Below are 23,591 nucleotides of genomic sequence, written 5' to 3' on the forward strand. Positions count from 1 at the left end.
ATTAGAAGTGGAAGCTAGGGAAAAAGAATCCAGGACAACCCCTAGGTTTGGGACTAAGCAACTGGGGTAAGATGGTTCCACTACCTGAGGTAGGGACCACGGCGGGAGAGACACATTTGGAGAAAACAATCAAGACTTGCGTTTTAACCAAGTGGATGCTGAGATGCTGGTGACTAGCCAAGTGGAGACGTCCGGTGTGCAGCCAGATGCAGGATCTGGAGAGAGAAAGTTGGGGGCCCTCTCACCCAGAGAGAGAGGATAGAGAGAGAATGGTCTAGAATTGAGCCTCGGGGTTGTTCAGGACCAAGGAGTGGGAGACAGGGAAGATGTGGCAACCAAGAGGAAGGAGAGGAAGATTGGAGAGGAAGGAGACCATCTAGCCAGGGGACCGAGCTCCAGATCAACAAACAAGTCCTTCTCTAGCAGCTGGTAATCCAGAAGGGAGGCATCAACTACTTGCAGTAAATGCATAGAGTCGACATGAAGAATGAAGAGTAAATGCCTACTAAGTGGGGTATGATTTCGGATAGGGGTCTTCACACATTTTTTTTTTTTGCTCACACATCCCTTTTGCACATTTTTAGATCGACACTGAAACTTTGCATAAGTTTAAACGGTTGCCAAAGATGCAATTTCCTGTCTATCGTAAGTAACAAGATTATGACATTGCTACATTGCTCTTCTAGACGTACTCAATGGAATCTGGACGTTATAGCAGTTTTACCTGCAATCATCCATCTACAAAATGCATGAACAAGTGAGATATTACGATCATTTTTTGTACTTGAACTCATATTTCCATTCTACTCTGCCATCAAATATCATTCTAATGAAATGTATTTTTTTGCCTAGAAGTCTTTTATTGATCATCTTATCTTATTTCTCCGCAACAAAGGCACGTATATACTACAGACTAAAATTTAATACAAAAATTTTTCTGGTGATCACAAAGCTCTAGGTGTTAAAACACTTCTTTTGGATTATTGTTAGTACACAATCGATCAAAACAACAGAAATGTGTTACAAATTTTTTATAAATAATTATTAAACAAAGAATTAAAATTTTATGGAAAGTGTGTCCCTTGATGAGATGGCTGGGGTTCTCTCTCTTCTTCCTTTCCATTTACTTCATGTATCCACAGGGGAAAATTACCGAGTGACTTTTCTTCTTTCCAGGGGCCAGAGGTGAGACAGGAGCTCCGTAGGAGGCTGGGGCCGCTGCGGGGAAGGAGGAGAGAGACTGAGTTTCTGGCATTGGATCCTCACAGAGATCCACTCTCACATGCCCTTCCGAAGTCTGCACCTGCCTCCGGGAGCTCACATCCCCAGGCTGAAGATGGCTGACCTAGGACAGGGAAAGGCCGATGACAAGGGCTGCCACCCCGCCCAAAAAAAGTCGGGACTCAGCAGCACCTGTCCTGGGGCCATCTGACAAGCTCTCCCCACAGGTATGAGCAGGCTGCCAGGTCTGCCTTATCTAATCCAATCTAATCAGTTCTCCTGCTGGTTCCCAGGACAGAGGCTGCTCGGCATGCAGCTAGCCAAGCCCAGCACACTCCTTGGGGTGTAGCCATGCGAGTGGAGGGAGCGGCTCTGCAGCCTCCAGGGGCTTTGCGGCGTGGGGGGATGGGAGCAGAGAACAGGATATTGGGGTCTTCAAAGTCACAGAACCTGGTGCATTCTCTTTCTTTCTAGCTAAGTGGCTCTGGACACACGATGTCTCTGGAACTCAGTTTCCCCACCTGTAAAGTGGAGATCACAACAGTCCCTTCTTGAAGTTGTTGGGGGTACCAGTGAGCTGATGCACACAGAGCCTCCAGCACTGCAGACAGTGGGAGGACAGGAAGATCAATTCCTGTGACTCAGCCTCTTTTGATCGTCTCAGCAATCCTGGAAGCTCACAAGTCAAGGGAGACTGTTCAGGCCTCTAGCGTTTGAAAGGAAATGTTCGTTTTCTTTAAGGATTGTATACTGTGCTGGAAGGATTCAATGGTGTTAGATGTGGAATTTCAAAGGCTCAGTAACTGGCATTTATGATTCTAATGATAACACAACATACACATGGCGTATTTTGCAAGAAACAGCGGATTGGCATGAGCAATGGAAGTGCATAGGAGTCCTCACCATCCCCCTGCCCTCCTCCTGCTCCTTCTCCACAGTGCTCCCACCTCCCCAACCCCAGTGGCTCATCCCTAGTCCCATTTTCACTTTCAGAATAACTCTCAAATCCCTCTCCTCCCTCCCACTGCCTCTGCTCCAGCTCAGCCACGACCTTCTCTTTCCGGAAATACCGCTCCTGCCTTGGACGCAGTCTCGCTACCGCAGTCTTGGCCCCTCCAACCTCAGAACAGGGCCAGAGTGGTCTGAAACAATCACTGCCAAGCCCTCCCATGGCTCTGCTCTGGCCCCAGGATAGAGCCCTCTCTGTAGCATGGCTCCAAAGGCCCTGATGGTTCGGCCCCTGTCTGCCACTCCAGTCTCCCCTGTCTTCACACTGCAGCCTCCTGAGCCACGTGGGGCTCTCTGTGTGCCTGGCTCACCACCAGTCCACTGCATGGACTCCCCCTGCCTGGAGCATTCAGCCTGACCACCTTTACCCCTCCCCTCCTCGCTTGCCCCAGGCCTCTTGGGTCATTTTTCTCCTTCTTCAGGTCAAAATTGAGATGTGGAGGAGGAGAGCCTTCCCCGACCTGCAAGTTGGGTGAGGTGCCTCCTCTGGGCGTCCCACATCACAGCACTGACCATGCTGGACGTAACCTATCTGCTTGCCCATCTGTCTCCCAGGGCTCTGTGAGGGCAGGGACTGTCTGTCCTTTATCCTGCTGTATCCCCAGCATATGGCACTGGATCTGCCACAGCCAGTGTTCATTAAATATTTGTTGATAGATTGGCTGATGGATGAACTCAAATCAATTTCAGCAAAGCCTGGGCCAAGTTTACCTGAACCGCTGTAACAGCATCCTCACTGAACCTAGCAGCCAGTGATCTCTGATCTGACCATGTTGCTCCCTGTGTAAAACCTTCTGTGGCTCCCTATTACCTCCAAGAACAGAGGCCAAACTCCTTACAGCACTTGCAAGTCATCCACTTCCAGTCTCTGTCTTGCTCTCCAACCTCATTCTCACCAGCCTCCACCATGTGAAATACTTTCAGTTCCCAAACTGTACATTCTGTATATTCTGTTCTCTGCATAGAATATTCTACTCCTCAATTTTTTGCTTGGTTAACTCCTTCAATTCTCAGTTTAAACAAAAGCCTTGCGTGCTCCACGGCCCCTGTGCTTCTCCGTTGGCTCACTATTGGCCCTTGCCCACTGTCTGCACTCCCCATAGCCTAGAAGCTCGAGAGGGCAGGGCCTTCACTGCTGTCTTCCCAGCATCGCGAAAGGGGCCTGTCTTGGAGCATGTTGCATGAAAGAATGGACTTCTGGGTTTGACTGTGCACGCCAGCACACGTCTGCCTTGGTGTATCCCCAGGAAGGCAGGCAGGTGGGTAGACATGAGAAACGCTGATTATAGCTCCAGGGAAATGAGAGGAAGGGTGACAAAGCAATGTGTGGGGGGTCTGAGAAGCTCTTAAGAAAACAAAACCGGGCCGGCCCCGTGGCTTAGTGGTTAGGTGCGCGCGCTCCACTACTGGCGGCCCTGGGTTCGGATCCCAGGCACACACCGATGCACCGCTTCTCTGGCCATGCTGAGGCCGCGTCCCACATAAGCAGCTAGAAGGATGTGCAGCTATGACATACAACTATCTACTGGGGCTTTGGGGGGGAAAAAAAAGGAGGAGGGTTGGCGGTGGATGTTAGCTCAGAGCCGGTCCTCCTCAGCAAAAAGAGGAGGATTAGCATGGATGTTAGCTCAGGGCTGATCTTCCTCACAAAAAAAAAAAAAGAAAAAGAAAACAAAACCGTAAAAGCTAGGCGTGGGGATTGAGGCTGAGTCACTTAATACCTTTTGTGCCACTCACAAAGATGGCGGTGCAGAGGCACGCCCCTCACCAACATGGCCACCCCAGGAGGTGGGTGGGTCTGCGGGGCGGAAGTGACGCACGAACCGGAAGTCCTCGCGCCTCTCAGCTGCTGGGGGCCCAGAGCCAGGAAGGTGGCGGACTCCTAGGGGGCGATGCGGCGGGCGGGGCGGCTGGGGGGCGTCGCGGCGCTGCGGCTGCTGCTGGCGGCTCACGCGGTGGCGGCGTTCGACCCCATCAGCGCGAGCCTCGTCATCGGCGCGGCGTCGGCGCTCACCGGCTACCTGTCCTACAAGGAGGTGTACTGCCGCTTCGCCGAGTGCTGCCGCGAGGAGCAGCCGCTCAACGCGTCGGGTACGCGGGGCGCGCGGGGCGCGGCGCTCCCGGGGTGCGGGGAGGGAGGGCGGATGGGGCCTCGGTCCGGACCCCAGCCCTGGAAGCCGTGCCTTCTGAGACAGACTCTCCAGATCATGGGGCCCTGCCCCGGTTCCTTCCCAAATGTTCGGATTCCTTGGGATTACAGTAAGAAGAAACCGAAAGCAGAGTGGCCAGCTCTTCTGCGCCACGCCAACCCTGTTAAGTAGTGTTCAGACGCGCAGCGTCTGCCCAGAAAGCCCACATCTGGCTCTTGGTTGTCTTACAAGCCAGCAGGGGTGGCTGGGGAAGTAGCATGCAGCTCAGCCAAGAGGGGGCTAATCACTGGATGAACGAACACGTTTAGCTTCCTTATCAGACACCTGAGTGTTAAGGAGGACACCCACCTAGTGCATTTCCTTGGAAGTGGCATCGTGTGACTCTGCGACCTGTGGTTCTGCCTCAGTGCCAGCCCAGGGGTTTGGCAGAGCCCCTGAGGGACCACTTGCTAATCTGTGCCTCTGCCGTTAGCCAGCTGGGAAAAGTGCTGCTTTTCTGGGGCGTATTTAATGTGTTTTTCTCTCTGTTCTCGGGCCCGCTCCTGCAGCCCTCAAGTTGGATCTGGAGGAGAGGCTGTTTGGGCAGCATCTGGCCACAGAGGTGATCCTCAAGGCGCTGACTGGCTTCCGGAACAACAAAAATCCCAAGAAACCACTGACTCTTTCCTTGCACGGCTGGGCTGGCACGGGAAAGAATTTTGTCAGCCAGATTGTGGCTGAGAATCTTCACTCAAAAGGCCTGAAGAGTAAATTTGTCCACCTGTTTGTATCGACTCTGCACTTCCCTCACCAGCAGCAGATAAAACTGTACCAGGTAAAGGAATCCTGTTATCCCATCCACCGGCCACTCCAACTGGTCTGGGCCATCTGCTCCCTCATTCTGCCTCTGCTGCTTTTCTTCACTGCACTAGCGTCAGACCTCGCTGGGTTAAGGCACCCTTAACCCGGTTAAGGTAACCCATTTACCCTTTGCCATGTGTACAGCTCTCCTAGAACTTTTTTCTCACTTGATTCCAACATGATACAGTGGGATAGGTGATGTTATTTCCCTTAAAAGATGGAGCCAAGAGAGGCAAGGTGACTTGCTTCTGACAATCTTTGTGACCTGGTGGCAAATCAGAAACTCGAACCCAAATCTCCTAACTCCCAGTTGGCAGGGTCGCCGCGTTCTGCCATGAATGAGCGCGTTCAGCATTCCCATCACAGCCCTTGGTTAAGCAGAGCAGTCGTAAATGATTTGCTTGGACGCGGCTTCATTTAAGGCTCCCACCTATGCTTCATCGTTGCCTCTGCATTTAGCAACATGCACTAGAGGATTTTTTTTTTCTCCTCAATAGCTTTTATTCCCTTTGTTCCTCCCACCCTTCAAATCCTTGGCATGGCTTGCTTTCTTCAAATGAAAGCCTCAGAGAACTGAATCTTAAGACTGTTTCTTCTTTTGAGATATTCTTTCCACATTTAATTTATATTAAGTTGTCTAGTAGGTTCTTATTTAAATGACTCGTCCTTGTAAAGGATAATATTCCTGCTGTTGGATGGAGACTGAAATTAGCAATAGAAACTTAACTGAACAAGGAAGTGAAAGTGAACATTTGCCACACGGACTGTAAGACAGGGAAGATTGCCAATAAGAAACAGGGATTTCCTTGTTTTCGAGATTCTTTCATAAATCTCTAGAAATATAGTCAGGTGAGGGGCCTCTGGAGCAGTTTCACGGCGTTTCTGGAGCCTTTCACGGTTGGGGGATGAGGGCTTGTTGCCTGAGTCTCTTTGTTTCAAGAAAGCATAGGAACAAACGCTTTTCATAAAACGTCACCTCGGTCAGCTGCTTTGCTCATTGCACCAGTAAAAGGCACTGGTCTTGGGCACCGTGCGAGTCTTAACGTAGTTTCTTATTCCTCCTTATGTCTGGTAAAATTACCTTGAGATTTCAGTGCACAGTGAGATGAAAATTATGGGTTGGTTAACAGTGAAATGATATTCACATATCTCGTACCTCTGATACCTTTAAAAAGTCACATTTAGCACGTCATTTGAGTCAGGAAAAAAATTCTTTGCATTTTAGCACCTATCTCTCCGCCTGCTTCCACTTTTTGCAGATAAAGTTTTGGAAAAGCTGTGTGAACGGAGGTTAGGAGGCAGTTTCTTTTTTTTTTTTCAATTTTTATTTATTTATTTTTTTCCCCCAAAGCCCCAGTAGACAGTTGTATGTCATAGTTGCACATCCTTCTAGTTGCTGTATGTGGGACGCGGCCTCAGCTTGGCCGGAGAAGCGGTGCGTCGGTGCACGCCCGGTATCCGAACCCGGGCCGCCAGCAGCAGAGCGTGCACACTTAACCACTAAGCCACCGGGCCGGCCCAGGAGGCAGTTTCTAAGAGTTCTTTGTTAAAGAACTCTTTTTTCGTCTTTCAGAGCACGAGGCACAGTGTAGCTTCTGCTGCCTTGGCACATCCTCGAGCCTCTGCATCCTATTTCTTCTTTTGTGGTTGGTCTAGGACCAGTTACAGAAGTGGATTCGGGGTAACGTGAGTGCGTGTGCGAGCTCCCTGTTCATATTTGACGAGATGGATAAATTGCACCCCGGGATCATCGATGCAATCAAGCCGTTTCTAGACTACTACGAGCAGGTTGATGGCGTGTCTTACCGGAAAGCCATCTTCATCTTTCTCAGGTCAGCGGGAGGGGTTTTCTCAGGGGCACACAAGCCCTTCATTCTCCCAGTGCTAGAATGAAGGCCTGGCAACCATCATTTTTCTGTTTCCCCAGAGACAGAAGTGCCAGCCTGGCAAAAGTGACTTGTGACTTCTTTTCCTTTTGGGTTGTTAGTATCAGCATGGCACAGAGCATGGGCAGGTGAAAATGAATTAAAGACATAATTGCTGATAACAGGCAATTTCATTACCTGCACTTGTCTCTGAGGGTTATAAAAAGTAGCATTACGCAGCAAGTTCTAAAAAGGCAGATTTTAAGCTCCTTGAGGGCGGCCACTATTTTTTCTCTGTCTAGTAGCACTTAGTAAATATTCCATGGTTAAGAATAAACCTGAGAGCAGGTATGTTGCCTGATTAGACACAGATGTCTTAATATGTGATTCTAATCTTTGTTTCTTGGGCAAACTCAGCAACGCAGGTGGGGACCTCATCACTAAGACGGCCCTCGACTTTTGGCGTGCAGGAAGAAAGAGGGAAGAGATTCAGCTGAAGGACCTGGAGCCTGTACTATCTGTAGGAGTCTTCAATAATAAACATAGTGAGTCTTCCAGGCTGAGGAGCCCCTTAACCTGCCAGCAGAGTCTTCTCCGCTTTCTTTAAGCCTTTCACAAAGCCACGGAATCCGCCTGCCTCCGTGGCTTTGCTGAAGTAGGGATTTTTTCTAGGGCATTCTATTCTAGAAGCCAGTTAGCAGGGGTAGCCAGCCGATGCTCACATCAGGCTTGTGCCATGCTTGACAAAAAGAACCTCGAGAGGTAAAGACATGAAGAATTACTGTGGGTTGGGATCAAAACGGGCCCTGTAGGAGCAGCGAGCTTGGCAGGTGACAGTGACAGGCGGGAAACTCAGCTGTGTCTTATTCCACAGGTGGCCTGTGGCACAGCGGTCTGATAGACAGAAACCTCATCGATTACTTTATCCCCTTCCTGCCCCTGGAGTACGGACACGTGAAGATGTGTGTGAGGGCAGAGATGAGAGCCCGCGGTTCTGCCATAGATGAAGACATTGTCACCAGGGTGGCAGAGGAAATGACGTTTTTCCCCAAAGACGAGAAAATCTACTCAGACAAGGGCTGCAAGACCGTGCAGTCACGGCTGGATTTTTACTGAGCTCTTACCCAGGCAGGGTAAGAGGCAGCTGGGAGCTTAGCACGCCAGCAGCCTTGCTTTTCGGAAGCACTTTGAAGACCTCTTCAGGTCTTGCACATTTGCACCTGTGGACTTTTGGGATCTAGAAGTTTCTGAGTTGATGTTTGAAAAGATGCTAATCTGTTGAGTACACCTGTATTTTGCAACATGGCAGCGATCCGACTGTTAACTGCAGTGGAAGATGAACTTGAAAATCCCCCCACACTTACTGACCTTGACAGAAGTGCCTTGAAAACAGCCGTGGCGGGGAGCCCCACGACTGTTCCTGACCCCCGGGGACCCACACCTCAAGCTGCTGGTACAGCTGCAGGAGTTCCAGGGCCCTGCTGCAGGCCGGGGAGCATTCGGTTTTTACCTGCTGAAAACCTTCTGCTCTCTTTTTCCTTACACATAGAGTGTTCCCTGACTGGAAGTATTTTCAGTTAAAACCAGTACTGTCAGGCACAGACAGTGTCCCGTGGGAACGTGGGCCTGCACGCTGAGCACTCCTAACCAGCCAACTGTCTGCGTGTGGGGTGGGGGCTCCGTCCGAGGCCTCCTCAGGGGACCAGGACACACGGGGCCTCTCAGTCTGTCCATCACTCTGGCTGTGATGACAGCCCTGGTCGTGGAGTTCCTTCGCTCATCTCTCTCTCCATATCGATGCAGCTTCCTTGTACCTCTTCTACTCCTGAACTTCAGTCACCACCCGATTTCCCCCCTACCATGCCATCACTAGAGTCGAGTCAGCATGAGACTGTTGGCTTTGAATTTGAGTCCTTGGTTCCCATGGTGCAATGTTTGTCTGTTTTAGTTTATACAGGAGTCAGCCTCTCACTTGACTCCACAGAACCGTCTGAAATCCGTGGGGTGTGCTCATTCTCCACGGATGATGCGTGCCCAGAAGGACTGGTCAGCTTGCAGATTCTGCATTGCCAAAAAAGTGGAAGTACTGGGGCCGGCCCCGTGGCTTAGCGGTAACGTGCGCGCGCTCCGCTACTGGCGGCCTGGGTTCGGAACCCGGGTGCGCACCGACGCACCGCTTCTCCAGCCATGCTGTGGTGGCGTCCCACATACAGCAACTAGAAGGATGTGCAGCTATGACATACAACTATCTACTGGGGCTTTGGGGAAAAAAAAAGGAGGAGAATTGGCAATAGATGTTAGCTCAGAGCCAGTCTTCCTCAGCAAAAAGAGGAGGATTAGCACGGATGTTAGCTCAGGGCTCATCTTCCTCACAAAAAAAATTAAAAAATAAAATAAAAATTTAAAAAGTGGAAGTATTGTACACTAGAAATGCTCAAGTTTTCAAGGATATGTATTTTTTTTATAATGTTTTTACTTCTGAATCTTAGATAATAGAAATATAGGATGTTGCTTATTTTAAAACATGGGAAGGACACAAAATGGAATAATTGCCTATTCCTTTATCAGGTACTCTTAAAACAAATGGTCTGAATTTTTATAGTTAAAAGCATGGTAAATTATGGTCACAATTGTAGATCACACAAGGTCATTCTGAAGTTGTGGCTGGTCCTGGGTGTCATCTGAGAATGACACCCTATGTGGCCGTGCCCGGCTGGACTGCCCTGGTCATTGGAAAATATGACTTAGATTCCAGCCAGCGTGAATGGTTCTGCGTCGATCTCATAGTTGCAATGCAGCTGCAGACATGTAATGAGAACAACGTGCGGCCTTTTTTGTACAGTCATACGCCACTGAACGACATTCCAGTCAACGCAAGACCGCATATACGACAGTCATCATAAGATGAGTACCGTAAGCCTAGGGGTGTAGTAGGCTGTACCATCTAGGTTTGTGTAAGGTCACTCCATGATGTTCACACAAGGACAAAATCGCCTGTGACACATTTCTCAGAACGTGTCCCCGTCGTTAAGTGACACATGACTGTATGAGATGTGGTGGAATAAATAGTTTTATGATATGGGAGCGCCTCATAGAGGATCACACTTAGTCTTTAAAAATAAAAAATGCCAAGATGAGGCTTAAAATTTTTAGTACGTATCCTCAAATTGGAGCTAAGTTCCATTTCTTTTATAACCCTTTGGGTGTGTGGTCAGGAGGAGACCACCTTTTCTCTGTTTACAATGATGCAATAAACTCAACACGAGCTGGTCACCTTTGGACCTCTGTTACTAATTTGTAACTTGAAAAGGCCACGGTTGACCATGGCCCAGCCTCCCCCACCCCATGAAAGATGTAGGCAAGAGTTTGAATTGACCTACTGAATATAAAATAATAAAGCGTAAAGTTTATCATGTGAGGTGTCACTTGCAGATTTTTTTTCCTGGTTTATTTGGTAACTGAAAAGTTTGAGCTTGGAATAAAGGCTCTTCAATGATTCGGGTGTCATTAGGCTCAGCATACCCTGGTCATGCTGGCTGGCGGTCTGCACATCCTACAGAATCAATATTTACCCTAAAGGCTGTTACTCAAAGTTAATTTGGATTAGATGATGGGTTATACCCCATATTTGTGTGTGTGTGTGTGAGGAAGATCAGCCCTGAGCTAACATCTGTTGCCAATCCTCCTCTTTTTGCTGAGGAAGACTGGCCCTGGGCTAAGATCCGTGCCTATCTTCCTCCACTTTATATGGGACGCCGCCACAGCATGGCCTGACAAGCAGTGCGTCGGTGCACGCCCAGGATCCAAACCGGCGAACCCCGGGCCGCCACAGCAGAGCTTGTGCACTCAACCACTTGAGCCACTGGGCTGGCCCAATACCCCGTATTTTCATGGATGAAAATATCATCAGAAAGAGCTGGACTTCAAACAAATATACTCTCCTAAAACTGACATAGGAAGGACATTGAGGCACTGGGCAAATAGGACTCACTGCTGACACTCTGAACCTGGGCAAGGCCGAGCCAGATCAGGAAACCTAACTGCCAGGTCTTCCCACCCAGGACTGGTCAAGAATGAAATCCTAGTTAACAGATCTCAGCTTAATCACACTTAACCTGACCTCTTATCTCTGTCAGAGAATTGTTAACACCAACCCTCTTCCCAGGACTGAGGATGAGCTGGCTGCCTTTCTAGAAAGTTTAGACCCTCTCCGCTGTGATCCCACCCACTCCCCTCATTTCTCAGTTGAAGGGGCTCAAGTCCCAGGAGACTGACTTTCTAGGTCTGCTCCACCCCAGACTGCCTCGTCGACCAAGACTGAACTTCCCACAGTAACTCAGGGGACCCCGTGTTCCCTTATTAGGGACTCCCAGGTGTTGAGGCTGTCATCTTCAAATGATTAGCTCTAATCTGTGACTCCAAGGGACATGACAACAGGCCAGCTTTGGCTCAACATCAAGAACTTTCTGGGGATTGCCCCAGTGGCATAGTGGTTAAGTCTGCACATTCTGCTTCGGAGGCCCAGTGTTTGCAGGTTCGGATCCTGGGCACAGACCTACACGTCACTCATCAAGCCATGCTGTGGTGGCGTCCCACATACAAAATAGAGGAGGATGGGCACAGATGTTAGCTCAGGGCCAAACTTCCTCAGCAAAAACAAAAGAACTTTCCAGCCTGGTGGCGTAGTGGTTAAGTTCATGTGCTCTGCTTCAGTGGCCCGGGGTTCATGGGTTCATATCCTGGGCGTGGATCTACACACCACCCGTCAAGTCATGCAGTGGTGACATCCCACATACAGAATAGAGGAGGATTGACACAGATGTTAGCTCAGGGTCAGTCTTCCTCACAAAAACAAAAAACAAAAAAACCCCACAACTTTCTAACACTTAGAGCCAGCCTTAGAGAGCCTCTGTACAGGCTAGGTACCTGTACCCTGCTAGGTACCCTGGCAGCCAGGCTGCCAACTTGTCTTCCGTGCCTGTCACAGACTGTCCCCGTAGCACTGTTTATGCCCTCACACCCCACAAGAGCCCCACCTGTTTGCAGGCGCATATGCATGCTGCATGAAATCAGGAATGTTTAGTCTCCTGCAGTGCTCCCTGCTCCTGCCTGGCATCTCAGCTGGGGTTGTCTCTAGACTTGAACTCTGTGGCTGGGTGTCAGGAGCTCAGAGTGCAGCTGAGCGAGGAGGCGGAGCAGACCTAGGATGCTGAGGGTCCTGGCGTCAGACTTCACTTCCCTCCACCCTGGACTGCACCCAGTGGGTCTTAACTTAGAGCTGAAGCACATAAGGCCTACACTGGAGGGGCTTTTTTTCCTCCTTTAAAAATGTATTCACAGGGCCGGCCCCGTGGCTTAGCGGTTAAGTGCGCGCGCTCCGCTGCTGGCGGCCCGGGTTCGGATCCCGGGCGCGCACCGACGCACTGCTTCTCTGGCCATGCTGAGGCCGCGTCCCACATACAGCAACTAGAAGGATGTGCAGCTGTGACACACAACTATCTACTGGGGCTTTGGGGGAAAAATAAATAAAAATTAAAAAAAAAAAATGTATTCACAAATTACACACAATTGTATTGTAAAACAGTAGCTATTTGCATTTATAAATAAAAACACTGTTAGCATCCTTGGGGGCAGCTAAGTTTTCCTAAGTTTTGGGAGTTCTGATTAAAGCTAACAAAGATTAGTAATAAATGAGTAAGGTTTTTAAAAAATATGGCAAGCCAGAGCCAGCCCTGATGGCCTAGCGGTTAAAGTGCAGCACGCTTTGCATCAGTGACCCGGGTTCAGTTCCCAGGCACAGAACCACACCACTCGTCTGTCAGTAGCCATGCTGTGGCGATGGCTCACAGAGAAGAACTAGAAGGACTTACAACTAGAATATACAACTATGTACTGGGGCTTTGGGGAGGAAAAAAAAAAAAGATTGGCAACAGATGTTACCTCAGGGCAAATCTTTCCCAGCCAAAAAAAAAAAAAAAAAAATATGGCAAGCTGAATGACTGGCAAGTGACAAGCTGGAAATACTCTTCTGGAAGGAAAGTGTTTCTAACAGATGTCACAACGTTACTAAGATCGTTCCCACAGTTCATAATGTAACTGAGATCAAGGCCCATTTAGGGTTTATCTGCAACGTGCCTGAGCGTGTCCTCTTCCGTTGTACCTGTACTTTTACCTAAACACTTCACTGCCCCTTGCGATGGTCCGCCTGTGACAGCTCTGTCACTGCTCCAGCCTTGGTCTCCAGTAATGCCATCTTACATGCCAAGGACTCGGGCTTGGACTTTTTTACCATAAAGACATCGTGGTATATGTTATAATGACAGGAAAAAAAACAGTTAAAAAAACACACAAAGCCAACAACTTAGAGTCTGAAAAGTTTCTCATAATGTTAAAAATCATTTTAAATAAAGTCATCACATTTTCAGTAAAACTTATTCGTCCTTCCTTGAAACAGAAACACCTGAAATTAAAACATGATTTTTAAAAAATCATGAGGCCTGGTGGCGGGGGCTGGGAGCCAGCTCCTTCTTCCTCTGAAGACCGGCTGCTCCGACGCCATGACCTGTAAGGTGTGACAGCCTGCAGGCTCCACTGAATGAAGACGATGCCCAGGAAAACTGCTGTCACGTCCAACAGGGAGAATTCATTTTACTCCTCTTCCAGGAGTGGGAACGCAGCGGGGGAGGTGCAGGGAAAGATGCGGGTGCTGAGTTCTCTCTTCTCCAACATGAAGCAACGAGTCTCGCACCATCAGTCGTAGTAATAATCTAACTTGGTGAACACAGTTTTGCAGCCTTTGTCAGAGAAAATTCTCTCCTCTTTGGGGAAAAATGTCATCTCCTCAGCCACTCTGGTTACAATGTCCTCATCAACTTCATAGCCTCGGGACTGCATTTCAACTCTGATGCACATTTTCAGGTGTTTATATTCCAGGGGGAGGAAGGGGACAAAATAGTCAATGAGATTGCGGTCAATTAAGCTGCTGTGCCAGAAGCCACCTGGGAAAAGGAAAGAGGCGCTGTTCATCCATCGTCCATCCGCCCGCCCGCCATCCACCCAACACGTATCTGCTGGGTGTGGACTCCGCGCCAGGCCCTGGAGGCGGAGCCTGCACCCGCCCTCAGGGAGCTCCCGAGCTCGTGTGGCAGGCGGGCATCACCAGTGGGCTCGCCAAGGAACTACAAGTTGTGACGCTTCTATTAAAGCAAAGGGTAGAGTGACGTGACAGTGGGAAGGGACACCTTCTTTGGGCTGTGGACTCAGGGGACGCCTGCCAAGATGTGCCTTAAAGATCTGAAGTGGGAAAGGGACCAGCTCGAAGGTTAACAGAGTTTCACAGAAAGCGAAAGGTGAGAAGAGTTCCCAGGGAAGGACCGGCCACGCCTTTATTTCGGAAACTTGCGACTCACTGGAGTTGCAGCAACTGGATTAGCGACAGAGTAGCGATCCACTGCCAGGGCCAGTGTGTCCAAACCGCACGCAGCATTTGGGAGGGACCGAGAAACAGAACCCTCAAAGTAGTGACGTGGGCAGACAGTGCTCTGCTAGGGCCGCAGGGCATGGACTCTGCCATGTGTTTTCCCGGGATGGAGGCTGGCTCTGCACCCACCCAGTCGCGTCCCCTGGTGCATTCCGGGGTCTCTAGACCCAGCATTGCTCCCTCCTCTGAGACGACACAGCACCTGCTGGGTCACAGCCAGCATTTCTTCACGCGAACCAGTTCCCTTCTGCTTTCTCACTTAATTTCTTGTGCCTTAATCCAGGTCTGAGGCTGACACCAATTCCGGTATGTGTTTGTTTCACACCACCAAGCAATTCTCTGACACTACCTGGGCGTCCTACAATACAGCTCAATTCTGACACTGTCTACCTGGAGATAGTGTCAGATCCCACAGGTTGAGGGCTCAGTCCACAGGACTGCCCTCCACTTCAATCGCCAATCCCAAGTCCAGGCTGTCACCTGTGCTTCTGACCGAAAGGCTAAAGATTGGAGGTTCCAGTGACCCCCTCCTTGGGTTTGTTTAATTTGCTAGAGTGGCTCACAGAACTCAGAGAAACATTTTACTTACCCGATTATCAGTTTATTATAAAAGGATATAACTCAGGAACAGCCAGGTGGAAGAGATAGACAGGGCAAGGTATGTTGGAAGGGGCAGAGTTTCCATGCTCTCTGAGCACTACTCTCCCTGAATCTCCACCATGTGGGATGATCACCAACTCAGAAGCTCTCTGAACCCTCTCTTTCTGGGTTTTTATGGAGGCTTCATCCCATAGGCATGATTAATTAAATCACTGGCCACTGGTGATTGGTTCAACCTCCAGCCCCTCTCCCGTCCCCCAAGGTCAGGTGGTGGGACTGAAAAGTCCCAACCCTCCAATCACAGGGTTGGTTCCCCTGGCAACCAGCCCCCATCTTTAGGTCAAAGGTCATCTCATCAACAAACTCAGGTGTGGCTGAAAGGGATCTGTTATGAATATCAAGACACCTTTATGGCTCTTATCACTTAGGAAAGTCTAAGGGTTTTAGGAGCTCTGTGCCAGAAACAGAGATGAAGACCAGATACATACTTCTTCCAAGTTCCAATATCACAACTGGGGTTTTTGCTTTCCTTTCCCGACAGTTTGCATACAACTGGTGCTGAGTGAATACCTGACTGCCCGGATGGGGCAGAGTCTGTGGCCAGGGGCCAGAACAGAGCTGACCGCTGAGCAGTAACAAGTGCAACAGTCCTTTCCTGCAGGCCTACTGTGTGCCAGGCACGCCCTGGGCCCTGGGGACAGAGCACAGAGCCAGGCACATGCGGACGCTGCCCTCACGGGGTTGACAATTGAGGAGCCACCCAACAAGCCAGTAAGTTGACAATTTCAGAGAACGTGGGCTGTGAGTGCTGAGGTGGAGTGACGAGGACAGGACAGCAGAAGGCGAATGAGCCAGGGGGTCAGGCAAGGCCTGGCTGAGAGGTGACCTCTGGGCAGAGCCTGACTGACAAGGACCCAACCACACAGAGACCCAGGAAGAGTGTTCTGCTGGTGGAACAAGCGACCTCAGACCGTCTGTGGCTCTAAAAATGAGCTGGGGACCACTCCCCAGTTTGTATCCTCAGCCTGAAGGCTGCCCTGGAGCTCACTGGGGTATCTAGCCCTCTGCTCCACATCTCTGCTTGGATGTCTCCAACATGTCACCACTCACTGAACACGTGTCACTGCCCATGGAACACGTGTCATCACTCACAGAACACGTGTCATCACTCACGGAACACGTGTCACTGCTCAAGGAACACGCCCGTCTTCATCTCCCACCCTTCCCCACAAACCTGCTCCCCTTGCACTCCGTCCCCCTAAGGGGCTGTGCCACCGTTCCAGGGACTCAAGCCAGATCCTCGACTCGTCTCTCTCTCTCATTCCCACACACAATCCTTTAGGAAACTTACTGTTTCTACCTTCAAAATACATCCCAGCCCGACATATCACACCACTCCCACACTCCCATGCCGTCCCAGCCACGGCATTTCTCCCCCGGGTTGTTACAGCGCCCCCTCACCGGTCTCCCTGCCCCTGCCGCCTCAGTCTACTCTGCACCCAGCAGCCAGCGCAGTCCTGTTAAAACTAAGTCCCACCATGTCACCATCTGATCAAAACCCTCCGGGGGTCCCCTCCTCCACTTGCAGTCAAAACCAAGTAGTCCCCCCAGGCCTTCTGCACCCCCACCCCAAATCTCACCTCTTATCTAACCTCCTGTTCTTTGTTCACCCCGGACCGGCCAGTGACCACAGGCACACCCCCACCTCAGGGCTCCTGCACATGCTGTTCCCTCCGAGTCCACACAACTCACTCCCTCACTCCTTGGGTCAGCCCAAACGTCACCCCCATAGTGCGCCTTCCCTGACACTATATTTAAACCTGCAGCCCATCCTCCTCCCTGCACGCCCTAAACCCTCTTTATTGATTTACTTTGTCCCTATTGGGTGGGGGGAGGAACATGTCTACCTCTATACGGATGTAGATGTATATCCATCCTCGGCACATTTCCTTGCCTATTTATGTCATTAGGGTGTGAACTCCAGGAGTAAGGACTCCTGTTCTCCACTGCTCTGTTCACCAGTGCCTGACACCTGGTAGATGCCCGATAAACATTTGTTAAATGAACGGAGGGAGGAGAGTTCGGCCACCTGCCTGAGGCCAGGTCTGCCCGATGCTGAAGCTCACACTCCGGAATCCCTCTGTAACGCCCTGCAGTGCGGGTTCTCGGCACGCGGCCTCACCTGCTGCGGTATTCAGGCTAAGGTTTCCGTTGCACACGCGTGTACTTTTTGGCGTGCCCAGAAACTATTCAACATACTACAAAATATTTTGTTTTTCATCAGTAACATCCTAGTTGCACAAACTGACATAAAATACCCCATACTGTTCACATAACTCTGCAATGAATTACTTGGCAGGTCTGTTTCAAAGGAGACCTTTTGTTTTGTCATCTCAAGAATGAACCTGACCGGGCCGGCTCCGTGGCTTAGCGGTTGAGTGCGCGCGCTCCGCTGCTGGCGGCCTGGGTTCGGATCCTGGGCGCACACTGACGCACCTGCTTGTCCAGCCATGCTGTGGCGGCATCCCACATAAAGTGGAGGAAGATGGGCACGGATGTTAGCCCAGGGCCAGTCTTCCTCAGCAAAAAGAGGATGGGCACAGATGTTAGCTCAGGGCTGATCTTCCTCACACACACACACACACACACACACACACACAAAATAAATAAATAAAATTAAAAAAAAAAAAGGAATGAACCTGAGCAAAGACCTGAATGGTAACAGTCAACCCGCACAGCTCCCTGGTTTTACCCAGTGTGTCAGTCTCCTCATGGTGTCTTTCTACCCCGAGGGGTTCAAGGTCAAAGGTGTGAGTTCACTGCAAAAGCAGAGATTAAAAGCTTGGACTCTGGAATCAGACGCCTGACAGGCTGTGTGGCCTTAGGCAAGCTACTGTCTCCCTCTGAGCCTCAGTTTCCTCATCTGTAGAATGGGACAATAACAGTTTCTACCCCACGAGGTTTTTTTTTTTTTTTTTTTTTTGGTGAGGAAGATCAGCCCTGAGCTAGCATCTGCCAATCCTCCTCTTTTTCTTGCTGAGGAAGACTGGTCCTGGGCTAACATCCATGCCCATATTCCTCCACTTTATATGGTACGCCACCACAGCATGGCTTGACAAGCGGTGTGTCAGTGCACGCCCGGCATCCGAACCGGAGAACCCTGGGCCGCCACAGCAGAGCGTGTGCACTTAACCTCTTGCGCCACCGGGCTGGTCCCTCTACCCCATGAGGTTTTTGTGAAGATTAAAGGAAATATAACATAAAGGAGTGTTTCACAGAGTGCCTAGTACAGAACAAGGGCCCGACCATTTGGCTGTTCTTCTCGGGCACAGAGCCTCAGAGTCCTCGGGCAACGCACAGAAAGAAAGGGAGCTGACAGGTCGTCTCCTCCTTCGGAGGCACCCACAGCAACTTCCTTGCTCAACCACCCGCTTTTCTTCTACAAAGGAAAATTATTTAGCCGAAGAAAACAGACAACTAACTTTCAGGATCTTGATGATCAGTAATTTCCCTCTTTCTTTGAAACAGCGCTTCTCAACTTGCGAGTGCGTAAGTCCCCTGGGGTTCGTTACCAGAGTCCCTCAGGAATTCTGACTCGGTGGGGCTAGGGACGGGGCTGAGAATTCACACTGCTAACCAGCTCCCCGGTGACGGTGAGGCTGACTTAAAACTTAGGGACCCGGGCTCACGGACAAGAGGGGTCAGCGGCCCCACTTACTGTTCCTGTTGTTGAAGGCTGACACGGACAAGGCATGCTCCATGTCCTTGAGCTTGATTTCTTCCCTCTGCTTTCCACTTCTCCAGAAATCTAAAGCCACATCTGTGATCCTTTCTGCTCCCGCATTGCTGCAAAATAATTCCAGTGGGTAAGCACTGGATTCTTTCCTGACGCCCAAAGGCTTGGGCTCAGCGCTCTTCAATCACGTCCCCGCCCCAACCTTACCTGAGGAATATGAAGATGGCTTTCTGATAGGAGACCCCATCCAAGTGGTCGTAATAGTCCAGGAAGGGTTTGATGGCGTCGATGAGGCCCGCGTGCATCTTATCCATTTCATCGAATATGAAGATGGACCTGGCACAGACACTCACATTGCCGCGGATCCACAGCTGTAACTGATCCTGCGTGACCAGGGGGAAAGCCAACACAAAGTTCTCAGCAAGTGCAGCTGACTCAACCAGCATGAGCATCAACACCACCACCGCTCCCATGATGGCTGCATTCACGGAGTGTGCACTATGTGCTCAGCTCTGTGCTAGGAACCTGAGACACGCGAGCCCTTTTGTTCCTCACCACAACCCCAGGGAGTGGGCACAATCATACACATTTTACAGATGAGGAAACTTGAGGCACAAGGAGCTTAATCAACCTGCCCAAGATTATAAAATTAGCATGTGGCAGAGCTGAGATCTGAATCCCACCCTGCTTGATTCCAAAGCCCCACACTTGATTATCGTTCTTGTACTGTGAGATGTCACATCGATGCTCTGTCATTGAGCTGCTGGGCCATTGTTATCAAAATGGCGATGTGACTACATCGCTTGTGTACAGCAGCCTTCTTGGAAGAAGGCAGAGACCGAGCAGCCTCTGCTCTCATTCCATTCTTAGAGTGGCCTGGGGAAGGTGCTCTGACCTTCCAGTGGGGACGGTGAGGAGCGCAGGCTCATTTAAGAGAAGCAGTTGAACTCAGAGCACACACATTTTAGGATGAGTGTGGTGACACTAACACTCGAGTTTCTGGAACAATGCCTGGAGGTTTCTGAAATAAATCTGCCTAAACAGAAACATTCCGTAAGAACATATTTAGGTACTTCTTATACTACTAAGCAATCAAGGTAAGGAGCAGAAAAGACTCTTGTTAATCAGAAATTTGAGCTATGATTCTATACAATGCTTTCCCAGATTTTCCCTGCCAGCACAGTGAGGAGGGGGAGTTAGCTATTTGTTTTCTGAGGAAGGCTCTGGAAGTTACAATGTAGGTCTTGACTTATGATCTGGGGTTTTGCCTGGCTACTATGATGACAGTTACAATGTTCCACGTGCATGTATCTAACCTATGGACCAGCCTCTATTTACAGAGGAGGAACCTCAGGAGAGCTAAGTGACTTGCCTGAGGCCACAAGGCGAGTCACTATTTAAACAAGGATTCACTCAGATCCGTTAGGCTCCAGCAGCCAAGATTTTCCCACCTGCCACCCCAACTTATAGGCAATACCAGAGAACACGTACTGAGTGCTCACTAGAACAGGCTAGGCACTGTTCTAAGCACTGTTCACATAGCATTTTATTGTCATCTCCCCAAACCTATCAGAGTAGTTACTCTTGTGTTCCCTGTTTTACAGGTGAGGAAACTGAGGCACAGAGAAGTTAAGTAACTTGCCCAAAGTCACAGACCTATTAAGTAGGGAAGACTGACTGCTACCTAGGATGACCAAGTCCTCCATTTGCCTGGAATTTTCTCAGTGGTAGCACTGAAAGTCCCGCATCCTGGAAACCCCTGGACAGTTGGTGACCCTCATGCTCACCCCAACAGAAGGGAAAAATGTGTTCACACAGGTGAGGGCTAAGTATCTGACTGTTTTGCCCACCACGCACATTTGTTACACGGATTTAAAAAAACAATAGTTAATGCTGATTTGAACGCTCATGTATCAGGTCCCATGTTACATGCTTGACAGACAGAGCTCACTGAATTCTCACAACCACCACTTTACAAATGAAGAACCGAGTCTCAGAGAGGTCAGGTGACTTTCCCTAGATCACACAGCTAGGAGGTGGGAGAGTTTCGACTCAATTCCAGGTGTGTCTGCCGCCAAAGCCCAGGCTGTTACCCATCGAGTTAAAAACTGCAAAAGCTGTTTGCAGCGTGTCAGTTGAACAAACTTAAGCCTCTCTAGAAACGTTTCCTCTTTTACAAAATGAGTTAAACCTGATGATCTTTAAGTTGGATTTGATCACGTCCATCTCTAAAATCCTAGGACCCCACTTACTGAGTACCACACTGGGCCTGTTTTGAGAAACTACCACGAAGCTTTGATCGTGTAATTGCTCTGAGCATCTCAAACCTTCCACACCTTCCAAAGCACTGACCCATGCAGCCATTTTCAGGGCTCACTCATTTCAACACGGAAGCCCCAAATCCTGTCCCACAACAAAGAAACCCCAAACCCAATGCCACCCAGGAAGGATTGCAAAACTCTGCCCTTGCCTTATACAGGGTGATGTTGGAGGCGTGCGGAAAATGCAGTGTGGCCACGAAGAGGTGGACATAGTCACTGTTCAGGCCACCCTCGTAAATATTCTCTGCGATGATCTTACTGACGAAATTTTTGCCGGTGCCCGTCCACCCGTGTAGGGAGAGGGTGAGAGGTTTCTTGGGCTTCGGGTTGCTTATGAAGCCAGACACAGCATTTAAGATGACCTTCTTTGCAAGATGCTGTCCAAAGAGCTTGCTGTCCAGATCCTTCTGCAAAGCTGGCAAAAAGAAGGCCAGTCAGGGAGGGAGGGGGGGACCCAGCTGGCAAAATTTAGTCAAGTTTACAGGCTCATGTGAAAGCCAGCAAAGCCAGCTGAGCTCTTGGAGCATCTGGTGAGAGGCGAGGTGAGAAGCGAGCGGTGGGTCAGGGAGGCCGGCCCCGGGCTCCTTCCTGGAAAGGTCCTGGGCTCCACCGCCGCGCCCCCAGCGTGCGCCCCTCGCCCCGGCTCTGGCTCCGCCCCACGGCCGGGCAGGAAGAGGGTCGCAGCTGGCCCGCAGTGTCCGCGCCGGAAGAGCCCCCGTCTTCCTTCCCGTATCGGCTGGAAGGAGCAGAACTTTGCACAAGTTTACAGCCGTCCACACCCCCGGGGTTCCGCGTGGGGCAGCCCAGCCTGCGGCTCGCCTCCGGGCTGCGGCCCAAGTCCGGTCTGTGCGCGCTCGTGGCCCCGGAGCCAGGCCCCGGGCCGCCTCGGCTCGGCCCTCCCGGCCCCGCCCCGGCCCAGCCCGCAGCCCCGGCCCGGCCTACCCTCCCGGCTGAGGCTCCGCTTCTGGCCGCAGCACTCGGCGAAGAGGCAGTAGAGGCGCGGGTAGGAGATGTAGCCGGTGAGCACGCCGGCCAGGGCCAGGCCCAGGCTGATGGGCTCCACCGCCCGCACCCCCAGCGGCGCCAGCAGCAGCAGGCCCAGCGCGGCCCGGCCCAGCTTCATGCCCGGACCCGCGCCGCCCTGCGCGCTCTCGCGCCTACCGCCGCCCGCGCCGCCGCCGCCCCGCGCTTCCGGTTCCGCCCCGCCGCGGCCGCCATCTTTGTGCCGGGCGGACCTCCTCGCGAGGCCGGCGGCCGCCATCTTTGCGCGGGGCAGAGCCTTTTCCCGCTTCCGGGAAGTGGGCGCCGGAAGCCACTGGGAGCCGCTGTCTTTTTTAAATCAAAGATTTATTTTAAGTTTTAGATTTACAGGAAAATTGAGAAGACAGTCCAGAGAGGTCCCATATACCACCCCCCACATAGTTTACCCTATTATTAACATCTTACATTAGTATGTTACATTTGTTAAAATTAATGAACCTATATTGATATAACTTTATTCAGATTTCCTTAGTTTTTACCTAATGTCTTAGTTCTAATCCAGGATCCCACCCAAGATACCACATTATATTTAGTTGTCATGTCTCCTTAGGCTCCTCTTGGCTACGACTGTTACTCAAAACTTTCCTCGGTTTTGATGACCTTGACAGTTTTGGGGGGCCCCGGTCAACTCTTTAGGATGCCCCACTACTGGAATTTGTCTGATGTTTTCCTTATGATTCGACTGAGGTTATGGGTATAGGGAGGAATATACCTTACAGAGGTAAAGTGCTATTTTTATAACATCCTATCAAGGGTACATACTGTCAACATGATTTATGACCACTGATTGTTGACCTTCATCACCTGGATGAGGTAAGTGTGTCAAGTTTCCCCACTGTAGAGTTACTTCCACTTACTCATTCATAGTTTTGAGGATTGCCTACATGTCAGGTTATGGACCAGACCCTGGGGATTCAAGAAAAAAATGAAGTGCACATGATTCCTGCCTTCACTGACCTTTCCTTCCAGTGGAAGGGAAGAAAAACTCTCCAGTTTACAGATGAGAAAAGTGATGCTCAGAGAGAAAACAATTTGTCCAAGGATATGACAGTAAGCTGTAAGCAGGGCTCAGATCTGACTCCAAAGCCAAACTTCTCTACCACAACACCCAGTCTAAATCAGCCCAGGAGTCAACCGACCTGCTCCTTCCTCATCCTGACCTGTGTAAGTGCCTCAGGGAAAATGACAGCACAAGTGGCGCCGAACTCCGTCAGACAGCTAGCAGGATGGAGCCTGTCTATGTCCTTGACCTAAATGAGAAAATCTCTCTCAGTAACTGAGTTTTGCATTTGAGCTGCCCAGCCCTCATGCTCTGAACACATCACCTAG

General features: G+C 50.4%; 2 protein-coding genes across 3 annotated transcripts; one reads left to right on the plus strand and one right to left on the minus strand.

Moving 5' to 3' along the window:
- Window positions 1–560: 560 nt before the first annotated feature.
- TOR1A (torsin family 1 member A) lies at window positions 561–22,363 on the minus strand. 2 transcript variants are annotated; one of them, XM_058524270.1, is made up of 5 exons: window positions 22,164–22,363; window positions 21,371–21,636; window positions 19,108–19,283; window positions 18,883–19,010; window positions 561–1,218 (listed from the first exon to the last, which is right to left on the minus strand). In XM_058524270.1, exons 1-5 carry the CDS (start codon window positions 22,342–22,344, stop codon window positions 1,124–1,126), a joined length of 846 nt encoding a protein of 281 aa, XP_058380253.1. In that variant the 5' UTR covers window positions 22,345–22,363; the 3' UTR covers window positions 561–1,123. The 2 variants fall into 2 exon arrangements, with proteins under 2 accessions (XP_058380253.1, XP_058380252.1); XM_058524269.1 differs by lacking the exon at window positions 561–1,218 and adding an exon at window positions 13,446–14,082 and having other exon boundaries at window positions 22,164–22,359.
- TOR1B (torsin family 1 member B) lies at window positions 4,122–10,499 on the plus strand. Its single transcript, XM_058524271.1, has 5 exons — window positions 4,122–4,320; window positions 4,928–5,193; window positions 6,876–7,051; window positions 7,502–7,629; window positions 7,959–10,499. The coding sequence occupies exons 1-5, from the start codon at window positions 4,122–4,124 to the stop codon at window positions 8,198–8,200; spliced, it is 1,011 nt and encodes a 336-aa protein (XP_058380254.1). The 3' UTR covers window positions 8,201–10,499.
- Window positions 22,364–23,591: the final 1,228 nt, after the last annotated feature.

This window comes from Diceros bicornis, chromosome 28 (genome assembly GCF_020826845.1).
Source record: "Diceros bicornis minor isolate mBicDic1 chromosome 28, mDicBic1.mat.cur, whole genome shotgun sequence".
NCBI lineage: Eukaryota > Metazoa > Chordata > Mammalia > Perissodactyla > Rhinocerotidae > Diceros > Diceros bicornis.

Excerpts from the sequence above, each read along its gene's own strand:
- TOR1B (XM_058524271.1), top strand. The coding sequence starts at position 4,122 with ATGCGGCGGGCGGGGCGGCTGGGGGGCGTCGCGGCGCTGCGGCTGCTG. Across the intron at positions 5,194-6,875 it reads AGCAGATAAAACTGTACCAG|GACCAGTTACAGAAGTGGAT; the intron begins GTAAAGGAATCC and ends TGGTTGGTCTAG. Across the intron at positions 7,630-7,958 it reads AGTCTTCAATAATAAACATA|GTGGCCTGTGGCACAGCGGT; the intron begins GTGAGTCTTCCA and ends CTTATTCCACAG.
- TOR1A (XM_058524269.1), bottom strand. The coding sequence starts at position 22,344 with ATGAAGCTGGGCCGGGCCGCGCTGGGCCTGCTGCTGCTGGCGCCGCTG. Across the intron at positions 19,284-21,370 it reads CCAACATCACCCTGTATAAG|GATCAGTTACAGCTGTGGAT; the intron begins GCAAGGGCAGAG and ends CTGGTCACGCAG. Across the intron at positions 19,011-19,107 it reads GCCATCTTCATATTCCTCAG|CAATGCGGGAGCAGAAAGGA; the intron begins GTAAGGTTGGGG and ends ATTATTTTGCAG.